Source organism: Staurois parvus, unplaced genomic scaffold, assembly GCF_062004578.1.
Source record: "Staurois parvus isolate SC_StPar_1 unplaced genomic scaffold, SC_StPar_1.0 ptg000047l, whole genome shotgun sequence".
Lineage (NCBI taxonomy): Eukaryota > Metazoa > Chordata > Amphibia > Anura > Ranidae > Staurois > Staurois parvus.
In genome coordinates, this window is record NW_028317843.1 from 1,632,345 (window position 1) to 1,651,196 (window position 18,852).

At 38.4% G+C, this 18,852-nt stretch overlaps 1 protein-coding gene across 1 annotated transcript in view; it reads left to right on the top strand.

Moving 5' to 3' along the window:
• Positions 1–18,852, top strand: part of CSMD3 (CUB and Sushi multiple domains 3) — a 1,455,553-nt gene that overhangs the window by 1,154,334 nt on the left and 282,367 nt on the right. Inside the window, exon 38 of the mRNA XM_089664334.1 lies at positions 698–802. Within this exon, the coding sequence (XP_089520460.1) occupies positions 698–802 (105 nt within the window). The remainder of the gene's footprint in view (positions 1–697; positions 803–18,852) is intronic.

Consider the following 18,852-nt stretch of genomic DNA (forward strand, 5'->3'; position numbering starts at 1 on the left):
AGAAAAATCTAATAGTGTCTGGCCAGCTTTTACAACTGCTCCATTGAAAAGATATGTTAAAAAAGAATATTTTTAGAGGTTTTTGATTTGTTTTTGAAGCAATTTTGGTGCATTTTCATGTTGCCTGACTCCAATCGTGCACCTTTGAAACATGGACACGTGACTCAAAAAGCGTACCAAAACGCAAACGCCATTTGTTTTTAATGTATTGTGGTGCATATTTGATGCTTTTTAAAGCCATTCATTTTAACAGGATGGTGCTTTTTGGTGCACTTTTTAAACGTGTACCAAAAATGTAGCATGCAGGACTTTTAAAAATGCACTGCACTCCCTGCCCACTGATGTGACAAGTGCCATAGGATTTAAAGGGATACATTTTTCTTGCATTTTTCTTCCACTTTTTAACCTCCAAAAGTGCATCAAAAACTGATCAGTCTGAAAGAGTTGTGAAGCACCCAGACAAAAAAGGATCTCAAATTTATTGCAAATTTATATAGTTTATCTAAATTTAGTGTGTATAGTGTACATTTTGTGTAAATTTGCTTTGACACCTTGATTAAGCAGATCTTTTAAGCCATAAATAAGTTATATGGTTATCCGTGAATTATACGACCGGATATCCCTTAATTAAAGCCTGCAGCTCTTTCTGTGTGTTGATATATGGATGACATACTTCCCTTTTTCCTCCTCTTTCCAGGGACTACTATTCCTCATCTTCTAAACAGCACATCAAACAATCTGTACTTAAATTTTCAATCAGACATCAGTGTTTCTGCAGCTGGCTTCCATCTGGAATACACAGGTAATTGTCAGAGCCTTCATGCGGTCTATGTTGCCGAGCGTAGTTCAGAAATGTATTTCAACATATTTTATGTTGTTTTTTCTTATACTAGAAAAAATGCAGTCATACTGTACTTGTTATATATATTTATGTACAAGAACAATTTCTGAATAAGACAGGGGCATATAATATGCTGACGTGAGCATGACAGTATATTGAAAATAGTTGCAATCGGAGCTCTTACAATAATAAACAAGTACTCACAATAAAAAGGAGTGTTGTCAGTTTTGCATTTCATTTAAAAGGATGTTTACTTTGTACCCAATTTGTTCATATACCTTGTGGTATTTTAAAGCCGGACTCACTGGATTCATGTCTTAGACATGCTCAAGGGCCGTAATGTGGATCTACAATAAAACAAGATCCTTCATTCCTCTTCCTCTGTTCATACTCAAAACCCAACTCCACAAAACAAAAATATGAGGCCAAATGGGCACAGTTTGGCTGCAATACTTACCTTTTCTCTGGTACCACCTGCCTTCTTCAAGGTTTTATTTTATCCATTGTCATCAAACCCACTTCCTTTGAGCCCAGGATGTCACAAACACAAAAAGCAGGTGCCAACACATCATTAGGTGAACCTCACGTTGTCCAAGGATAAGGAAGAAGAGGAGAATAAGAAACACCAGTATTAGACCGGCCAGGAAAAAAGATATGTATTGAAGCACAGGCTTCAGGTAGAGGTAGGGACAAGGGTTAAAAAACTGGATTTGGGCTTTAGATTGACAGACAATAGTAGAAAGCAAGAAGTACTTAATTCAGCTGGAGAAACCATTTTTATGGAAACATATAGTCATACCAAGTCATTTGATCTTATGATCTCTGATGAAGTGAGAAAATGTAATATACATACAGTACAGCTAAAACCCAGTTAAGTGCAGAAAACAAAACAAAAAAATCTGCTTGTAAAAAAAAAAAAAAAAATATATATATATATATATATATATATATATATATATATACAGTATGTGTGTATATATATATATATATATATATATATATATATATATATATACTGTGTGTATATATATATATATATACTGTGTATATATATATATATATATATATATATATATATATTTATTTATTTTTCAAAGGGACTAAAGAATTGTTCATATTTTATCTAGAAAATGTATAATCGAGCGCTAAAAAATTATGATATATATAAATATTATATTATTTACAGATATGAGAATAGCTGCTAGCACTCAGGATATCAGCAACAGTCCCAAATTCAACCTATGAAATGAAGTGCAGTGCTATAAACTCATGAGACATAAATATCTTATATCACATTAAATCAATAAAGTGCAAAGAAGTGCGTAAAAGGTGCAACTGTGTGCATCAATATGCGTCCGTGACAACTGTAAATATCACAAAACAGGTAGTAAAAGCTGCTAATGTCCTATATGGTATGGTAGCTAATCAAAGTGCAGAAGTGCAAATGTGCAGTTATTCATGAAGGGAATCCACCACCTTGGACAGATGTACACTCACCAGACAGCAAACAAAAATGTGCATTTGTTTATATCACACATCGGGGTGCAGTGGTATACTGACAGCTCCTGATTGACTCTTGCAGCTCCATCCATCCATCCATTGGGGCAGGTCTCCTTTAATCCTGGGGGGAGTTAGTTCAGCCACAGGAGCAAGAAAGTGCTTATATAGTGTAGTATTCATTGGTAGATTTGCATAACAATATTAAAAACATCCAGGTGGAGTGAGTAGGTAAAATCAAAATTTCATATACCAAGATGGCCTTGGTAGCGGCGGCGTGATGTCAGCAATGTAGGCTCCACCCCATATTTTATTACGTACATTAATTATGTTTACTAAATAAAGTGCAGCAAAGATAGGCTGAATCTTATTTTGAATACCCGATCATGTACAAATGAAATTTAAAACCAGCAAAACAGTATTTTCACTTGCAAACAATTGGACAATTGAATAAATACCACTTTGCCTTATTCACTAAAACTGGCCATACACTATTAGAATTTTATTCAATTTTATATTTATTTGAAAGGATAAGTTCACCATTCGGAAAAAATGTTACCTGTTCCATCCGTTTTTTGGGTGGAACATGTAATGTGTTCCAACTGTCAGAGATGCTTCCCTTCTCTGATGCATAAAGTGACATCTAGGGGGCGTCTTCTCCCCTCACTCGCTTTTACTATTTAAAGAAAAAAAAATGTGGCTGTGTGAGGCTCCGCCCACTTGGCTGTATCATTCATTGAATTTTGTGAATGTAAAACTGCAAGTCCCGTCAGCCTTTGCGGCTGTTGGGTTGTGGTTCTCAATGAACTACCACGGTGCTGTTGAGCTCTGTGGTACAAGCACACAGATACACTGACAGGTCTGCAGCAGTCCTGCAGGGCACCCACAATTTGCTGATCACGAGTGCAATGCTTTATAGCCTCCAAGTAAAAAAAAAATAGTAAATGCACATATTGTTTGCCTGCAAAAAAGATATGCATTTCTTTTTTTTTTTTTAAAAAAGGTGAACTTATCCTTTAAGATGGTAGTTAAGTCCTGCATTAAAAAATTAAAAGTAAACAGCCCCCCTGCAAGTTAACGGTATATTGTGCTAGTATTGTATGTACCACATACTAGCACTTTATGAAAGACTTACCTGTAAAACAGATCCCTCCAGTGGCACGCTGTCACCGCTGTCATGGCTTCTATCTTCACCCGGTCTTCCTTTTGTGTTTGAGGGCTTCAGTCATTTGAATGGCCTAAAATATGAACATTCTTTAGTCCCTTTGAAAAATAAATATATATACACACAGCATATATATATATATATATATATATATATATGTATGTATGTATATATTCTTTTTTTTTTGCTACACATATGCACAGGAGTCACGGCACAGCACTCTGGATTGACAGCACATTCAGTGTGTCCTCCATGCAGTGTGCAGTGTGCATGTACCGTTTGCATCACCAGCCTCAATACGTGAACTTCTCCTAACCGGTGCATGTTTGGGAGATAATTCATTTTGCCTACAGGTAAGCTTTATTACAAGCTTGCCTACAGGTAAAAGTGACAAAGTGGAGTTTACTTCCAATTTAACAATGTTTGTTCAATTCTCTAATCATTAGTGGTTCAAAACAATGGTCATTTTCGACTGCAGTGATGAAAAAATTTGAAGGAGCAAGATGCTTGAGGTGATTGTAGCCGTATTAGTGCATTTGCGACAGAAACAATTGAGTACTGTCCGTGATACTTTTTTTATTTGCACTAACATACAATTTTGAGGACAAGCTTTTGGGGAGTGTCCCCTTCTTCAAGGTCCAAGCAGTACTATACTAATCAAAAAGTTTCAGCAGAATGTTAGAAGAGATGAAAAAAAAAAAAAGAGGCTAGAGATAAGACACAGCAAAAGCAAAGGGGGGGGGGGGGGAGACAACACTCACACAGAGGGAGTCATGCTTGAGCTGATAGTCATAAAACTGTTGGATAATGAGTGAGGAATCCCATGTCCAAATTCAGGCCGTCATCTCGTGTCAAATAGAATTATCATTCTTAGTTCAAATGTTTTTCTTTCCTGGATAGATTTGAAATTTCCTTTAAGAACTAAAATATTGAGGTCTCCCATAATGTGGTCCGGTTGTGCGAAATGGTGTCCCACAGGTGTGCACATTCTGCTAAAACTTTGTGATTAGTATAGTACTGCTTGGACTTTGAAGAAGGGGACATACCCCGAAAGCTTGTCCTCAAAATTGTATGTTAGTGCAAATAAAAAAAGTATTACGGACAGTACTCAATTGTCAAGGAGCAAGATGGAAATTTTTTTTTCATTCTTAACAGTGCATGTGGTTTTCATTTGGGAAAATTACATTCATTCCAATATAAAATGTTAAATGCAAACAAAATTTTAAAAACATTCATCCATTTAATTTTACAAAAGATTTTGCACAAATATTCATACGAATGTTCTTTTGAAAATCTACTAATGTATGGCCAGCTTAAGCTAAATAAAACACCATTTATTCCTAAATCCTACCTTTTGTGTTGCTTTTTATTGTCCTATTGTGAAATAACGACATGATGGACAGATAAGTTGCTAGCTTTTGATATGGGTGAAAGATAACAATGCTGTTTGAAATGTAATGTATTGTGTGCAGCTGGATTTATTTGCTCTGTTATAATGTAGGAATGCAAAGCTATTCCCTCCCCGCTCGCCCAGGGCTTCACGGTTGTGCAGTCCTTTTGCTTTTCAATCTAGGGAAAGGCACATCAGTGGCTGATCTGCATCTTGTTTGTATTCTGAGCGCTCTGCACAATCTGAGACTCTACAGCCCTTTCACCATCCACATGTCACCATGGGCCCTAGAAAGGAAGAATCATGACATAGTAAGCTTGATGTTCACATGCACAACAAAATTAGACATTTCACTTGGAATCCTCTAAGTCACATATTTTAAGGATTATCAAGTCTGCTGAGCCAGATGGTTGTTTTTTTTTTTTGTGTGTGTGAAAGAATACAACAGGCCGATACGTTCTATACTCATGCAGAAAAAGGAAGGAAAATGGTATTGTTTCATTTTTCCATCACTTTGATAATGTGCCAAGAATGAAATAGAACAAATACAGCCTGGGTCACTTCTGTCCTTCACCCTGCTGGCTCACAGCATCCCTGTCTCTCCTCTCTGGATTGCGTTAATAGGATAAGTGCGTAATATTTTTTTAAAACCGCAGTGCTCTCCTCATGCTTAGAAAATTCCGTCTTTCAGTTTTGGAGAGCAACAAAATTGTCTCTTTACTTTGACATGTTTTCTTTGTCCCTATTAAGCTGCCATATCGCTCCGCTGTGTTGTCACAGGAGCATAAGCCGCAAATGGCAAGCTGGTTTATGAACGTTATTCCCCAAATTGTTGTTTGAGCTCTACATCTCTTTCTGCATTTTTCTAAGCTTGATGCTTGAAAAAGAAACTATATTTTATTTCGGTTTGAACTTTTTTTTATTTTCCCCACACTTAAAAAAAAAATGAAATCTAAGGCATACATTAGTAGAATTGTGTTCATATCTTTCATTTTAAGGACTTTTGTCCTTTTCTAATCATTAGTGGGGGTCAAAATGACTGTAGTGGTAAGCAATTTAGACGGAGCAGAATGAAAAAACAATTGAGTGCTGCCCTTGCTACTTTTATTATTTACACTTAAGCTGCCCATAGATTATACAATTTTCTTTCCTTGCATCACGGGTGGAAGGAAAGAAAATTGTTATCCCATCAGCACAGTCAGTGTTGTTTGAGCTCTACATCTCTTTCTGCATTTTTCTAAGCTTGATGCTTGAAAAAGAAACTGTATATTTTGTTTCAGTTTGAATTTTTTTTCATTTTCCGCACACTTGAAAAAAAAGAAGAAATCTAAGGCCCGGTATACAATAGTAGAATTTAGTTCATATTTTTCATTTTTTAAATTTTCTAATCACTATTGGGGGTCAAAGTGACTGTATTGGTGAGAAATTTAGATGGAGCAGAATGCAAATTCAGTTGTGTGCTGTCCTTGATACTTCTTTTATTTACACTTAAGCTGCCCATAGATTATACAATGTCCGTTCCTTCTTGGTGGAAGGAAAGAAAATTGTTATCCCATACACACAGTCCGTGTTGATGGGGAAATCTCTCCCACAGTGCTTCTGTGTTCAGCAGGCAGGTAGCCTTCCCTGCTGGCAGAACTGTCAGGGCAGGGGCCGAGGAACGGACAGGCAGGCCTAACAATGTAACGCACTGGCTGATGACAACCACCACCCACAGACCGAAGTCCCTCGGGGCGTGGAGTCTAAGTCCCAGGCTGCCCTTCACCAGGGCCCCTGATGGTGGGGATGGACTTGACGCAGCCAGGAACCTGGTCGCGGCCCCATCGAGACACCTCAGCTGCGGTAATCCCTGCTGCCACTAAAAATGTCCATGGCTAAGCCATAGTCCTGATAGTTTTCACAATATGACCATTTGTTTGCAACTCACGACGCCCATTGACATTAATTGAAACTCCACTCTAGCCACCTCAAATTTGAAGGGCAATTTCTAAACTGCGACTGCGCCTTCACTTTTAATATTTCAGAGACATGCTATGCATCAAAATATAGGTCTGGGTCTTGTGATTCTCACAAATTTTTAGGACAAGCTTTTGGAGATGTACCCCCTTCTTCAAGGTCCAAGCAGATTAGTACTGCTTGGACCTTGAAGGAAGGGTTACACCCTAAAAGCTTGTCCTAGAAATTTGGATGTTAGTGCAAATAAAAAAATTATCATGGAGAGTGCTCAATTATATTTGTAATGAGTGCACTAATATGGCTACAATCACCTTAAGGAGCAGGATTGAAATTTGTTCTCAAAGAAATGAATTTCTAACTGTGCATGTGGTGTTTGTTCCTGAAAGTGATTCAGTTCAAAATTAAATGTTACATGCAAACAAAATTTTGATGTAGTTTCAAATGGCATTCATTAAGTTATCGAAAATAATGAGAACTTTTGTATGATTATTCATAAGAATTATCGTACGGACATTCATTCAAAAATCTACTAGTGCATAGGCAGGTTTAGTCTTTGCAATTAAATTGACCACATATCACAAACATAATGCAATTTCAGAAAAAAAGCCCTGTTCTTTAAAATTTAGAATTAGTGTTTGGCCACTAATATAAATTTTCGGATAATTATAATATTGATTATTAATATAATTTTTGTTATTATAATTCTAATATTAGTTATAGCTGTCAAAGACAGGGGGGGGGGCACATGCATATCATGGGTCGTTTGGACTTCCAATGATCTTATGGTTGGCAACACAGAAGACAAATTATTCTGGCAGTCTAATTTAAGAGTTCAGCATAATAATAATAACTAGAAAAGCTACAATTTCTGGAGAAATTGTGTGAAGTGTTCTTGCCTCCACCAGTAGTCTACAACTGGAGTGGGCAGAGTAACTGGGTGGAGTGGCTTGTCACTCTGCTGCCTGCTCACACACCTGGGTTCCTATGGCAACTCAATCTACAGCAAGGGCAGAGAAGAGCAGTTAAAAATAAACTGCTCCAACTTGCTCACTTCACTGGCGCTTGCCATCTTCAAACGGTTGTAGTTTAAAAATTATAAATCCTACACTGAAGAGCTTTATATTGTGAGAATCACAAGACCCAGACCTATATTTTGATGCATAGTATGTCTCTGAAATATTAAAAATGAAGGCACAGTCGCAGTTTAGAAATTGCCCTTCAAATCTGAGGTGGCTAGAGTGGAGTTTCAATTAATGTTAATGTGCGTCGAGAGTTGCAAAAAAATGGTCATATTGTGAAAACTATCAGGACTATTGCTTAGCCGTGGACATTTTTAGTGGCAGCAGGGATAGCTGAACATTTTGATATAAGATTTGTGTAGGTCGGCTTGAAAATGAGGGAGTGATGGCAGTTTAGAAATCATGTCCTGATTTTTCAGCTCACACTCTAGCTTTTGTCAGCTCCCACTCTAGTTTTGAACATTCCGCCATTCATTCCTATGGGACCAATTTCACCACAAAAACGCTGATATTTTGTGAACCATTTGGCAAAACATTCCACAAAGTAATAGCACACCAATCGGGAACAATCCGCACGTTTCGGTCTATTACTATCTATGTAGTGTAAAAACTGTGGGAGGAGTTAGGGTGGTAAATTTGGCTATAATAATAAGAATATATATGTGAGATAACAGTAAGGGGTCTTGCCATGCAAGGACACTTAACTAGAAAAGCTACAACTTCTTGGGAAATTGTGTGAAGTGTTCTTGCCTCCACCAGTAGTCTACAACTGGAGTGGGCAGAGTAACTCGGTGGAGTGGCTGGAGTAACTATTGTGTGGTTGGAGTGGCTGGAGTAACTGTGAAAAGGTCGGACTGGGCAGAGTAACTTTATGGAGTGGGCAGAGTAACTGTGTGGAGTGTTTGGAGTAAAGATAGTAAACATTACATTAACCAATTCATTGATCAAATTTAAAAAGTGCACATGACAAGCTTGATAGAGTGAGAAATGCATTTCAACTTTTAATTATTTATATAGCACATTTAATTGCAATGTTGTTGCCCAACGTGCTTTACAGTTATATTAAAACATACATTTATAAAAACATTAGCAGCATTATAACCTCAAATACTCTCTACTGTAGAAAACTTATTTCCAAACCTTTAACCAGAAGCCGGCCAGACTGTCATGAATTCAAAATTAGATTTCAAATAGGGCAGAAAAGAGCGGTTAAAACTGCTCCAAATTGCTCACTTCACTGGCGTCTTCAAATGGTCGTAGTTTTAAAAACTATAAATCCTACAGCGAAGAGCTTTATATTGTGAGAATCACAAGATCCAGACCTACATTTTGATGCATAGTATGTCTCTGAAATATTACAAATGAAGGCGCAGTCGCAGTTTAGATATTGCCCTTCAAATTCGAGGTGGCTAGAGTGGAGTTTCAATGAATGTCAATGGGTGTTGTGAGTTGCAAACAAATGGTCATATTGTGAAAACTATCAGGACTATGGCTTAGCCGTGGGCATTTGTAGTGGCAGCAGGGATAGCTGAACGTTTTGATATAAGATTTGTGTAGGTGGGCTTGAAAATGAGGGAGTGGTGGCAGTTTAGAAATCATGTCCTGATTTTTCAGCTCACACTCTAGCTTTTGTCAACGCCCACTCTAGTTTTGAACATTCCGCCATTCATTCCTAAGGGACCAATTTCACCACAAAAACGGTGATATTTCGTGAACCATTCGCAAAATGTTCCACAAAGTAATAGCACACCAATCGGGAACAATCCGCACATTTCGGTATATTACTGTCTATGTAGTGTAAAAACTGTGGGAGGAGTTAGGGTGGTAAATTTGGCTATAATAATAAGAATATATATGTGAGATAACAGTAAGTGGTCTTGCCATGCAAGAACACTTAATTATTATTATTATGTATATAGCGGAATGTATAGGCCTGGATTCTTTCCTGGATACACACAATATAACTGGATACTAACATCTATAGGTAAATTTGATCCAGGGAATATCCAATTGCTTCTCGGGGATAAGGAAGGATCTTTTTCCCCTGCAGGAGCAAATTTGTTCATGCTTTGCTGGGTTTTTTGCCTTCCTCTGGATCAACTGTGGGTGTAGGATTATAACTTTTTTTTTCAATGGTTGAACTGGATGGACTTTTGTCAGCCAAGCTAACTATGTAACTGTGTATATAGCGCCAACATTTACAAAGTGAGAGCAGACAGCACAGTTGTAATACAGTTCAATACAGGAAACAGAGAGCCCTGCTCATTAGAGCTTACAATCTAAGAGGGAGAGTCAGGTGATGTAAAAGGTAATGACTGTGTGGGATGTGCTAAAGGAGAGAATAAAAAAAATATTTTGTAGGTAGAGGCAGTAAATGTTAGGTATATATTTCAACCATTCCAGGATTCAAAACCAGGGCAAAATTGCAAAATAAGATAGTACTCTTAATATCACTGTAAACATACAATGAGATTCTTCAAGGTACTCTTTACAGCAGGAATATTAAAACATCTTTCAACCCAAACACACATACATACTTCCTAACATATGCCCACATATCCCTACTTTAATATAACAAAATTTGTAAAAAAAAAAAAAAAGTAAAAAAATGCTAATAGGTCTTAACACAATATATACTGTACAGTAAACTGCACTGGATATTAGAAACATCAGAATTATCAGTTAATTTATTTAAAACATATTAAAGCCCAATTGAATTTTCAATTTAAATCAACTACATATGTTACATTTGGTGTACATTCCAGGTACATTAACACATAAAATGTGCAAAGTTTTACAGTGTGAGTAGAAAAGGTTTTCCCCTGCCAGCATGCCATAGAGAAGGAACCGTAATCCCTAATTGGTTTCTAAGGTTCAGCACACCCCCTGCTGAGTCAGATTTTTGGCTCCTGAATCAGCAAAGCTCTTGCTCCCTGCTGATTGGGCAGCTCTAGCTCTGACTTAGTAGGAGGAATGTCCTACTTGTAAAAAGAAACCACTCATGGGGAGCATGGGTCTTTTTCTACAGCATGCTGGCAGATGACATGCTTTTTTTTTCAGACTGGCTGCTTATTAAAAAAAACAAACAACACCTGCAATGTATTTGGCTTATTCAACCACTTGCCCTCCAGAGGATTTACCACCCCCCCCTTCTCTCCAGTTGCGGCGCTGTGTTACTGACAATTGCGCGGTCATGCAAAGCTGTACCCAAATGAAATTACGCCCTTTTTTTCCACAAATAGAGCTTTCTTTTGGTGGTATTTGATTGCCTGTAAATGTTCAATTTTTTGTACTATAAACAAAAAAAAAAAAGATTGACAATTGTGAGAAAAAAAACCTATATTTTTAACTTTTTGCTAGTGAACGTCCAATAAAATAATTTAAAAAATCAAATTTCGTCATAAATGTACGCCAAAATGTATTCTGCTACATGTCTTTGCTAAAAAAAATCCCAATACGTGTAAATGATATGGTTTACATGTAAGTTATAGTGCTTACAAATGGCGGCATATATACTGGATTTCTTTTTTTTTTTACTAGTAATGGCGGCGATCAGCGACTTATAGCGGGACTGCAGCGGGCATTCTGACACTGGGGGGAACTGACTTGGTGTCACTGACATCCCCAGAGACACCAATACAGTGATCAGTGCTAATAAAAAAGCACTGACACTGTACTAATGGCACTGGGCAGGAAGGGGTTAACATATGGGGTGATCAAAGGGTTAAAGTGTGTGCTGTGTGTGTGCTTTCCACTGCTATGCATGGTCATACAAAGCAGTGTGCAGGAGCTGATAGGGGTGAGAACTGTATGGTTTACATACAGTTCTCTCCCCCCATCAGTAATACTCAGCAATCACCAGGTGCCGGCGAGTAATCACTGCCCAGGACCCAGTGATTGACAGCGGAGGACACGAATGGCGACGCGGGTAGGGCGCACATGCCCTCTACCCGGAACTGCAATATCACATATATATACGTGATTTTGCACACCCCTGCCACCCTGTAGCAGTATTTCTGCTATAGGGCGGAGGGGAAGCGGTTAAACTAAAAGATCAGTTTAGCTTTGACTATTTCCCGCTGGCCATATGCATATATACAACCTCTCAGTGGGTAGGCTTTAATGCAGAGCGGCTGCTCTATATAAACACTTTACTATGCTGAGAGCATGCTCCCTGTGTGCTCTCGGCACAGTAATTAGCGGGTACCAGAAAGCTTCCAAGAGGTTACATGATCAGAATGCCTGCCTCTACCTCCTGGCATTTAGAACCCCTTAAAGTGTGGTTGTGGGAATGGGTTGAAAAAAGGCCACTTTATGTAAAACTTGTTAAATATATGTCCAGAAGTTTTAAATGTAGTTGTGGTAAATGAGTTGTGAATGCAGTAATGCAACATGTCACGTGACCTATTATGTTCCCAACTGGATGTGCAACTGCTAGTAATGATGAACATTATAATGAGCAAGTGCTTATTTCATATATACAAGTTTTTTTTAATAAGGTAAAAAACAAGGAAAAAATAAAAGCCAGTAGCAATCAGAACTTAGTTCTCTGACTAACAGAATTTAGTTTCGTTGCTTCAAGTTGGCTCCTCTCTGAATAAAAATTTAAACCCTATTATATGAAAAAGTATATTTTTCACATCAGACTATATGCATGAAAGATCTTACTTTGAAGTTTTGTGACCTTATATGAACTAGTTGTAAAAATAACATGAGATTAAAAAAGTGTACTGTACAGTAGGAACTAAGTATTTCCCGTTTTCTCTGCTTGGTGGAATACTGGAAGTAATATACATAAGACCCAGCTGTGCATTTTATACATGTAGTTTGTTTAGCACATCAAATTGTAATTCCTATATGAAAGCCTTTATAAAAACAAACACTACATGTTTTCACTTTGTTTTTTGTTCTAAATATTGCAGCTTAGAAAATTGATTTCAATTTTGATTACTGCACCACTTCCATTAACATCAGCCACTCTGTCTGGAGCTTTGTTCAGTTTGGCAGTGCTCGGGTATTTTAGGATATCACAGATCCAGCCTTCCAGCACTTGTGCAGAACTCCATTATTGTCCATGCCATGACTGAAGTCATAACAGAATGGCTGATGGCATAACTGGGCAGACACTCTAACATCCAAAACTCTTAGCTTACCTTGCCAACTATAAATGGATCAGGATTAAGAGTCATTTTCACATGAATATCAAAAGGAACATTGTAGATTTTTTTTTTCCTGCAGAGAAGAAGGAAAGGGTTTAGGATGCTTTACAGTTGCTAATTGAAGTGATTAGGTATTTATAATTATGTATATATTCACCCTGCCACTTTATTAGGTACACCTTGCTAGTGCCAAGAAAATATCCCTCACACCATTACACCACCACCAGCCTGAACCATTGACACAAGGCAGGATGGATCCATTCTTTCATGTTGTTTACGCCAAATTCTGACCCTACCATCTGAATGTCACAGCAACCAGTCTGCCTATTCTCATCTGACCTCTGACATCAACAAGGTATTTTTGCCCACACAACTGCCACTCACTGGATATTTTTTCATTTTCGGACCATTCTCTGTAAACCCTAGATATGGTGGTGCGTGAAAACCCCAGTAGATCTGCAGTTTTTAAAATACTGAGACCAGCCCATCTGGCACCAACAACCATGCAACGTTCAAAGTCACTTACATCCCCTTTCTTTCCCATTCTGATGCTTGGTTTGAACTTCAGAAATTCATCTTCACCATGCCTAGATGCCAAAATGCATTCAGTTGCTGCCATGTGATTGGCTGATTAGCAATTTGTGTTACCAAGCAATTAAACAGGTGTACCTAATAAAGTGGCTGATGAGTGTATATTATCTTACCATAATTTTGAGGAGACCTTTACCATCACACTTTAAAAAGTGAGCCTAAAAGTGAGCAGAGTAGGCGATAGTCTGATAGATTGGGGTAGGGAGTTCCAGAGGATGGGAGAAGCCCTGGAGAAATCCTGGAGATGAGCATGGGAGGAGACAAGGGAGCTAGAGAGTAGGAGGTCTTGTGAGGAGCGGAGAGTACGGTTTGGGTGGTATTTAGAGAGAAGATCGGTGATGTAGTGTTATGAACGGCTTTATACATCAATGATAATGTTTTGAATTTTATCCATTAACTTGTTCAGGTATAATTGTCTTTTCCAGTTTGTTGCTTCTTGTCATATTTGTAATATATCCAAAATAAGATAGCATCACCCTAGTCACCTGAGCTTCTAGTAAAAGGCTGGATTGGTGAAGGATCAGTTTGTTTGTTATCCTTGCTCTCCTTGGTATTCATAGAATTCTTCACCAACACCTTCAGACTGTTGTCACAGGTAAACATATAGTCTGATTTACTAAAGGCAAGCAGACTGTTCACTTTGCAAGGGAAGTTCCCCAGAGCTTAGTGAATGAGGTGAACCTCTGCTGACATCCAATCTTGTACAAGCAGAAATGCTGTTTTTTTTTAATTTTCCTTGAATGTGATTCAATTTTCTTTGCAAAGTGAGACGTCACCTGATTTGTTGAGTTCTGGAGCCAATTCCCATGCGCTTCCTTTTCAAAGTGAACAGCCTATTTGCTTTTATGAAATCAGCCCCATAATGTACACGAGTGCACTAGTAGTGGTCAATTACATGCAGCTATGTTACCAAAAACTGATGAGATTCTAAAGGATCACATTGTTTCTTTTAAATAACAAACATGCTATACTTACCTGCTCTGTGCAATCCTCTTCTGGGGTCCCCCTCTGGCACCCCTAGGTCCTTCTCCCAAAGTCGCTTGCTTTGGGGTCACTTGTGCAGGCTCGCTCCCGAGCTGTACTCTGTGTGTCCATTGACACACAGAGCACAGCTCATTCCAGCCCCTTGCTTCCTCCTCGTTGCCTATAATTGGCAGCAGTGGGAGCCACTGACTTCCACTGCTGTCTCTGAGACAATGAGGATGGAGAAAGCAGAGAAAGCCACTGCTCTCATACACACTGCTGGATCATTATCAGGCTCAGGTAAGTATGGGGGGCTGGGTCGGGGGAGCTGCATGCAGAAGGTTTTTTTACCTTAATGATTAGAATTCATTAAAGGTTAAAAATAAATCAGCCTGTAGAACGTATTTAAATCAGCAATTCCTCCACATTAACTTTTTGCTAGTCTTTATGAATTAAGCTGCATGTGCCTCTTTCATCATTAACATTTGGAAGCAGATATATTAGTACTGAATTTCTAAGCAATTTACATTTTTTTTTTCAGCTTTCTTCCTTTTTTTATTAATAAACAGCCAACATGAGTAAGATTTGTCAAAATGCGATACCTCTGCAAACCTTTAAATCCAAGCTTGAAAAATAACGTGGCCTTGCAACTTTTCTTAATTTCTTTTATCTGACATAAACTTTATTAGAGAGAAAAAGAAAAACTGTTCAGATGTCCTAATGACTTTAATGCAGCTGATAGTTTTGGCTTGAATTCACCTCGAAAAAATCTTGATTATTTAATTACAGTAATTAGTTTGCAGATTTTCAAGCAGCGTCAAAAAGAAGTTAATTAGAAAACATGAATAGATAATGTTCAGTGAACTCAAAACACCTGCTGTTTAGCAAATGAAATGTTGATCTATTAATGCATCCTAGGCTTTAGAATTTGCTATTAACAATAATGACAGGTGCTTATATTATAAATCATTCAATGTATACTTAAAATAATTTTTAGAGGCCTATACATTAATAAAAATAGTCATGTGATATATTATTCTTTTCACTGTGTATACATCAAACACAACCTCTCATTTTCTTTCTTATGGCATTCTGAATTTATTTTGGTTATACAGTACTTTGTTTAAATGACACCATTTCAAAGATGCAGAACAGCTTGGATATTTTGTACCATTGACATAGAGTGTGGAATAATGCCACTCCCTGCATTATTGACAGGATTGGCTTAGGGGGGCTTTATTTAAGTCCCTGGTCACACTGGATGCAAATTGGCATGCAACTTGCATGCCATGCAACTTGCAAATCACATGCCAAGTCGCACCACATTGTCCGCTATTAGAGCGGTCATATCAGTGCGATTCCGATTTGGCCGGAGCCGCACCGATTTCTAAAGTAGTACATGTACTACTTTTGGTGCGATTTACATAGACATCTGTGTCAGATGTCTAGAAAATCACAGCTGAAATCAGCATGTCACCTAACTTTTAAATCGTGCGACTTCACTGTAAGTCGCGTGATTTCAAAGTCAGGTTTGATGTGACTGGGGTGTAAAGTGGGAAACGACACACATAATATTTGCATAGTAGTCATCAGTATCCAGGTTTTATGTAGAATCCATCTAAAGTGGACCTAGTGTCAGAAATATTTTTCTTGTTAAGTGCATCCAAGCTAAATAATGTGTTCTGGTAATCCCCTCAGGTATAGCCCTCTTTTGAAGGCTATGACAAATGGCCCTTCACAAACAGAATATGGTGCTGAACTTAGGTTACAAGTCTACACCACTCAACCGTGACCTATTTAGGAGCTTGGAATAGCCAGTGCCCAGGCTTCAGTGTCTCCACACTGGCACACCTTCAGCATACAGGATAAAATTTAGCCGCGCAACTTGAGTTGCCATCTACATTTTATCTTTCTGGTGCTAAACCTGTAGGTGTACAAGAGAACCAAAACCCTGGCTAATTGGAAGAGTGGGGTTGATAATGAGGTTGGCAATGCAACCACCCAGGACAGGACCTCTATGAACAGAGGGGATTCCCTTTCTGGAAAATTAATCCATAATCTAATCAATGTAATTAGTAGTAGAGGAACTACTGCAACCAGCATATAACATTAACCATAAGTATTTACAGTATATGCACACCAGTATGGAAATAATACAAGCTTTATATAAGAAAAGATTAATAACAGTACATACATGAAATGTACAGACGGATATTCTCAGCAAAAGGTCCATCAGGAGGCTTGGAGGAAATATGCACAAATACCCAGACATATACTGTAGTTATTATTAAAGATACCTCCATATGAGCATCACAAAAACGTCAAGCTGCTGGGGCCCATCAAGATGATTATGATGTAGTGTTCATCTTGGCATCATAGGCCTGAAGAAAAGATCAGCAGTGATACGGAGACCCTCCAGCCATTGTCCAACCAGTCTGGAACTCACATTTGCACCAGTAGAAACTGTGGTGTGACTTTGGAACGTAGAGTCAATCTATCGACCCTGCACTTTAGCCCCTTCCTAGTAGTTTCTAATCTGTTATGCAACTGGCCCTCTAACAACCAAAAATGGCTGTCAGATGCCTAAGCTCTATCTAGCCTATGCTGGTTTTTGAGCCCTGAGCTAAAACTAGCTATACAATCCCAGACCAGAAGGGACAGGGTTTGAGCACTTCCTGAAACCGTTGTCTGTCTCTGTGTAAGAAATCGATCAAAGGTTTGATTAAACCCATCCCTATCTTCCCTGGTACCGCCAAACACTGCCCCATCCCTCCCAGCCATTTCAGAATGTGCAGTTTAGCAGGGAAGCTGGTGGTGAGAGGTGAGCCTGCAAAGCTAGCACAGTCTCTCACCTCTCACCACCAGCTTCCCTGCTAAACTCTGCTATTCCAGCCCCTTACCTACCAAACTCTGCAGCCATCTATGGTCTCAGCAGATCCTTCTCTGACCATTGATGACAAGCCTCATCTTCCCTTACACCAGTGTTTCTCAACTCCAGTCCTCATGGACCCCCAACAGGTCATGTTTTCAGGATTTCCCTCAGATGAAACAGCTGTGGTAATTACTAAGGCAGTGAAACTGATCAAATCACCTGTGCAAAATAATGGAAATCCTGAAAACATGACCTGTTGGGGGTCCATGAGGACTGGAATTGAGAAACTCTGCTTTACACAGAGGGAGTTCATTTTGTTAATAACATTTTACTTCCCACTACACTTCTACACTTAGATAGTTGCACTTTTCTGGTTTGTTTTTTTTAGTTTGTGCATTAGGTGGCTCAAGACCTTTTTATGTGGAGCTGCAACCACTAAAATAGTGACTTTTTATTATCCCCCCACCCATTTTCTAGCAATAAAGGGCATCTATCTGTGTGGTCTTTTTTTTATCTTTTTATGGTAAAGCACACTGCACCTGTTTACAGCACCACAGACACACATTGGACCTATATACAGCACCACAAACACACACTGGACCTGTATACAGCACCACAAACACACACTGGACCTGTATACAGCACCACAAACACACACTGGACCTGTATACAGCAACACAGACACACACTGCACCTGTATACAGCAACACAGACACAGACTGCACCTGTATACAGCACTATGCACAGCACATACACAGTTATTTTTATATTTGTTAGTTAATGTTTTGTTGGAATTATAATGTTTGGCATTTAGGATAATTATAGTGTTCCCTTATTTATTTATCATTATATTATTTATTGCAGGTACTTATATAGCGCCATCAATTTACACAGTGCTTTACATATATATATTGTACATTCACATCAGTCCCTAACCTTCAAGGGGTGTACAATCTAAGGTCCCTAACTTACATTCATACATACACATACTAGGGCCAATTTAAACCTACCAGCCTGTCTTTGGAGTGTGGGAGGAAACCAGAGTACCCGGAGGAAACTCATGCAGGCACAGGGAGAACATGCAAACTCTGTGCAGTTAGTGCTGTGTTTATGATTCAGACCAACACCCTAGTGTTGCCAGACAGAAGTGCTAACCACTTTGCCACTGTGCTGCCCTTAAGTACTTATTTAATTTATCATAAAAAATGGTTAAGTGTCATAAAGTAATCAAAATGTAATTTGTTGATATTTTTTCTTTATTGTCTTGTGGGCATTGTACCATTTGGAAAATGATTATTAAAATGTAATAAAAAAAAAGATAGTCTCTAAACCAATGAGGAGGCAGAGAGCTGAGAGAGCCTCTGCTCTCATGCACATCGCTGGATCAAGATCAGGTCCA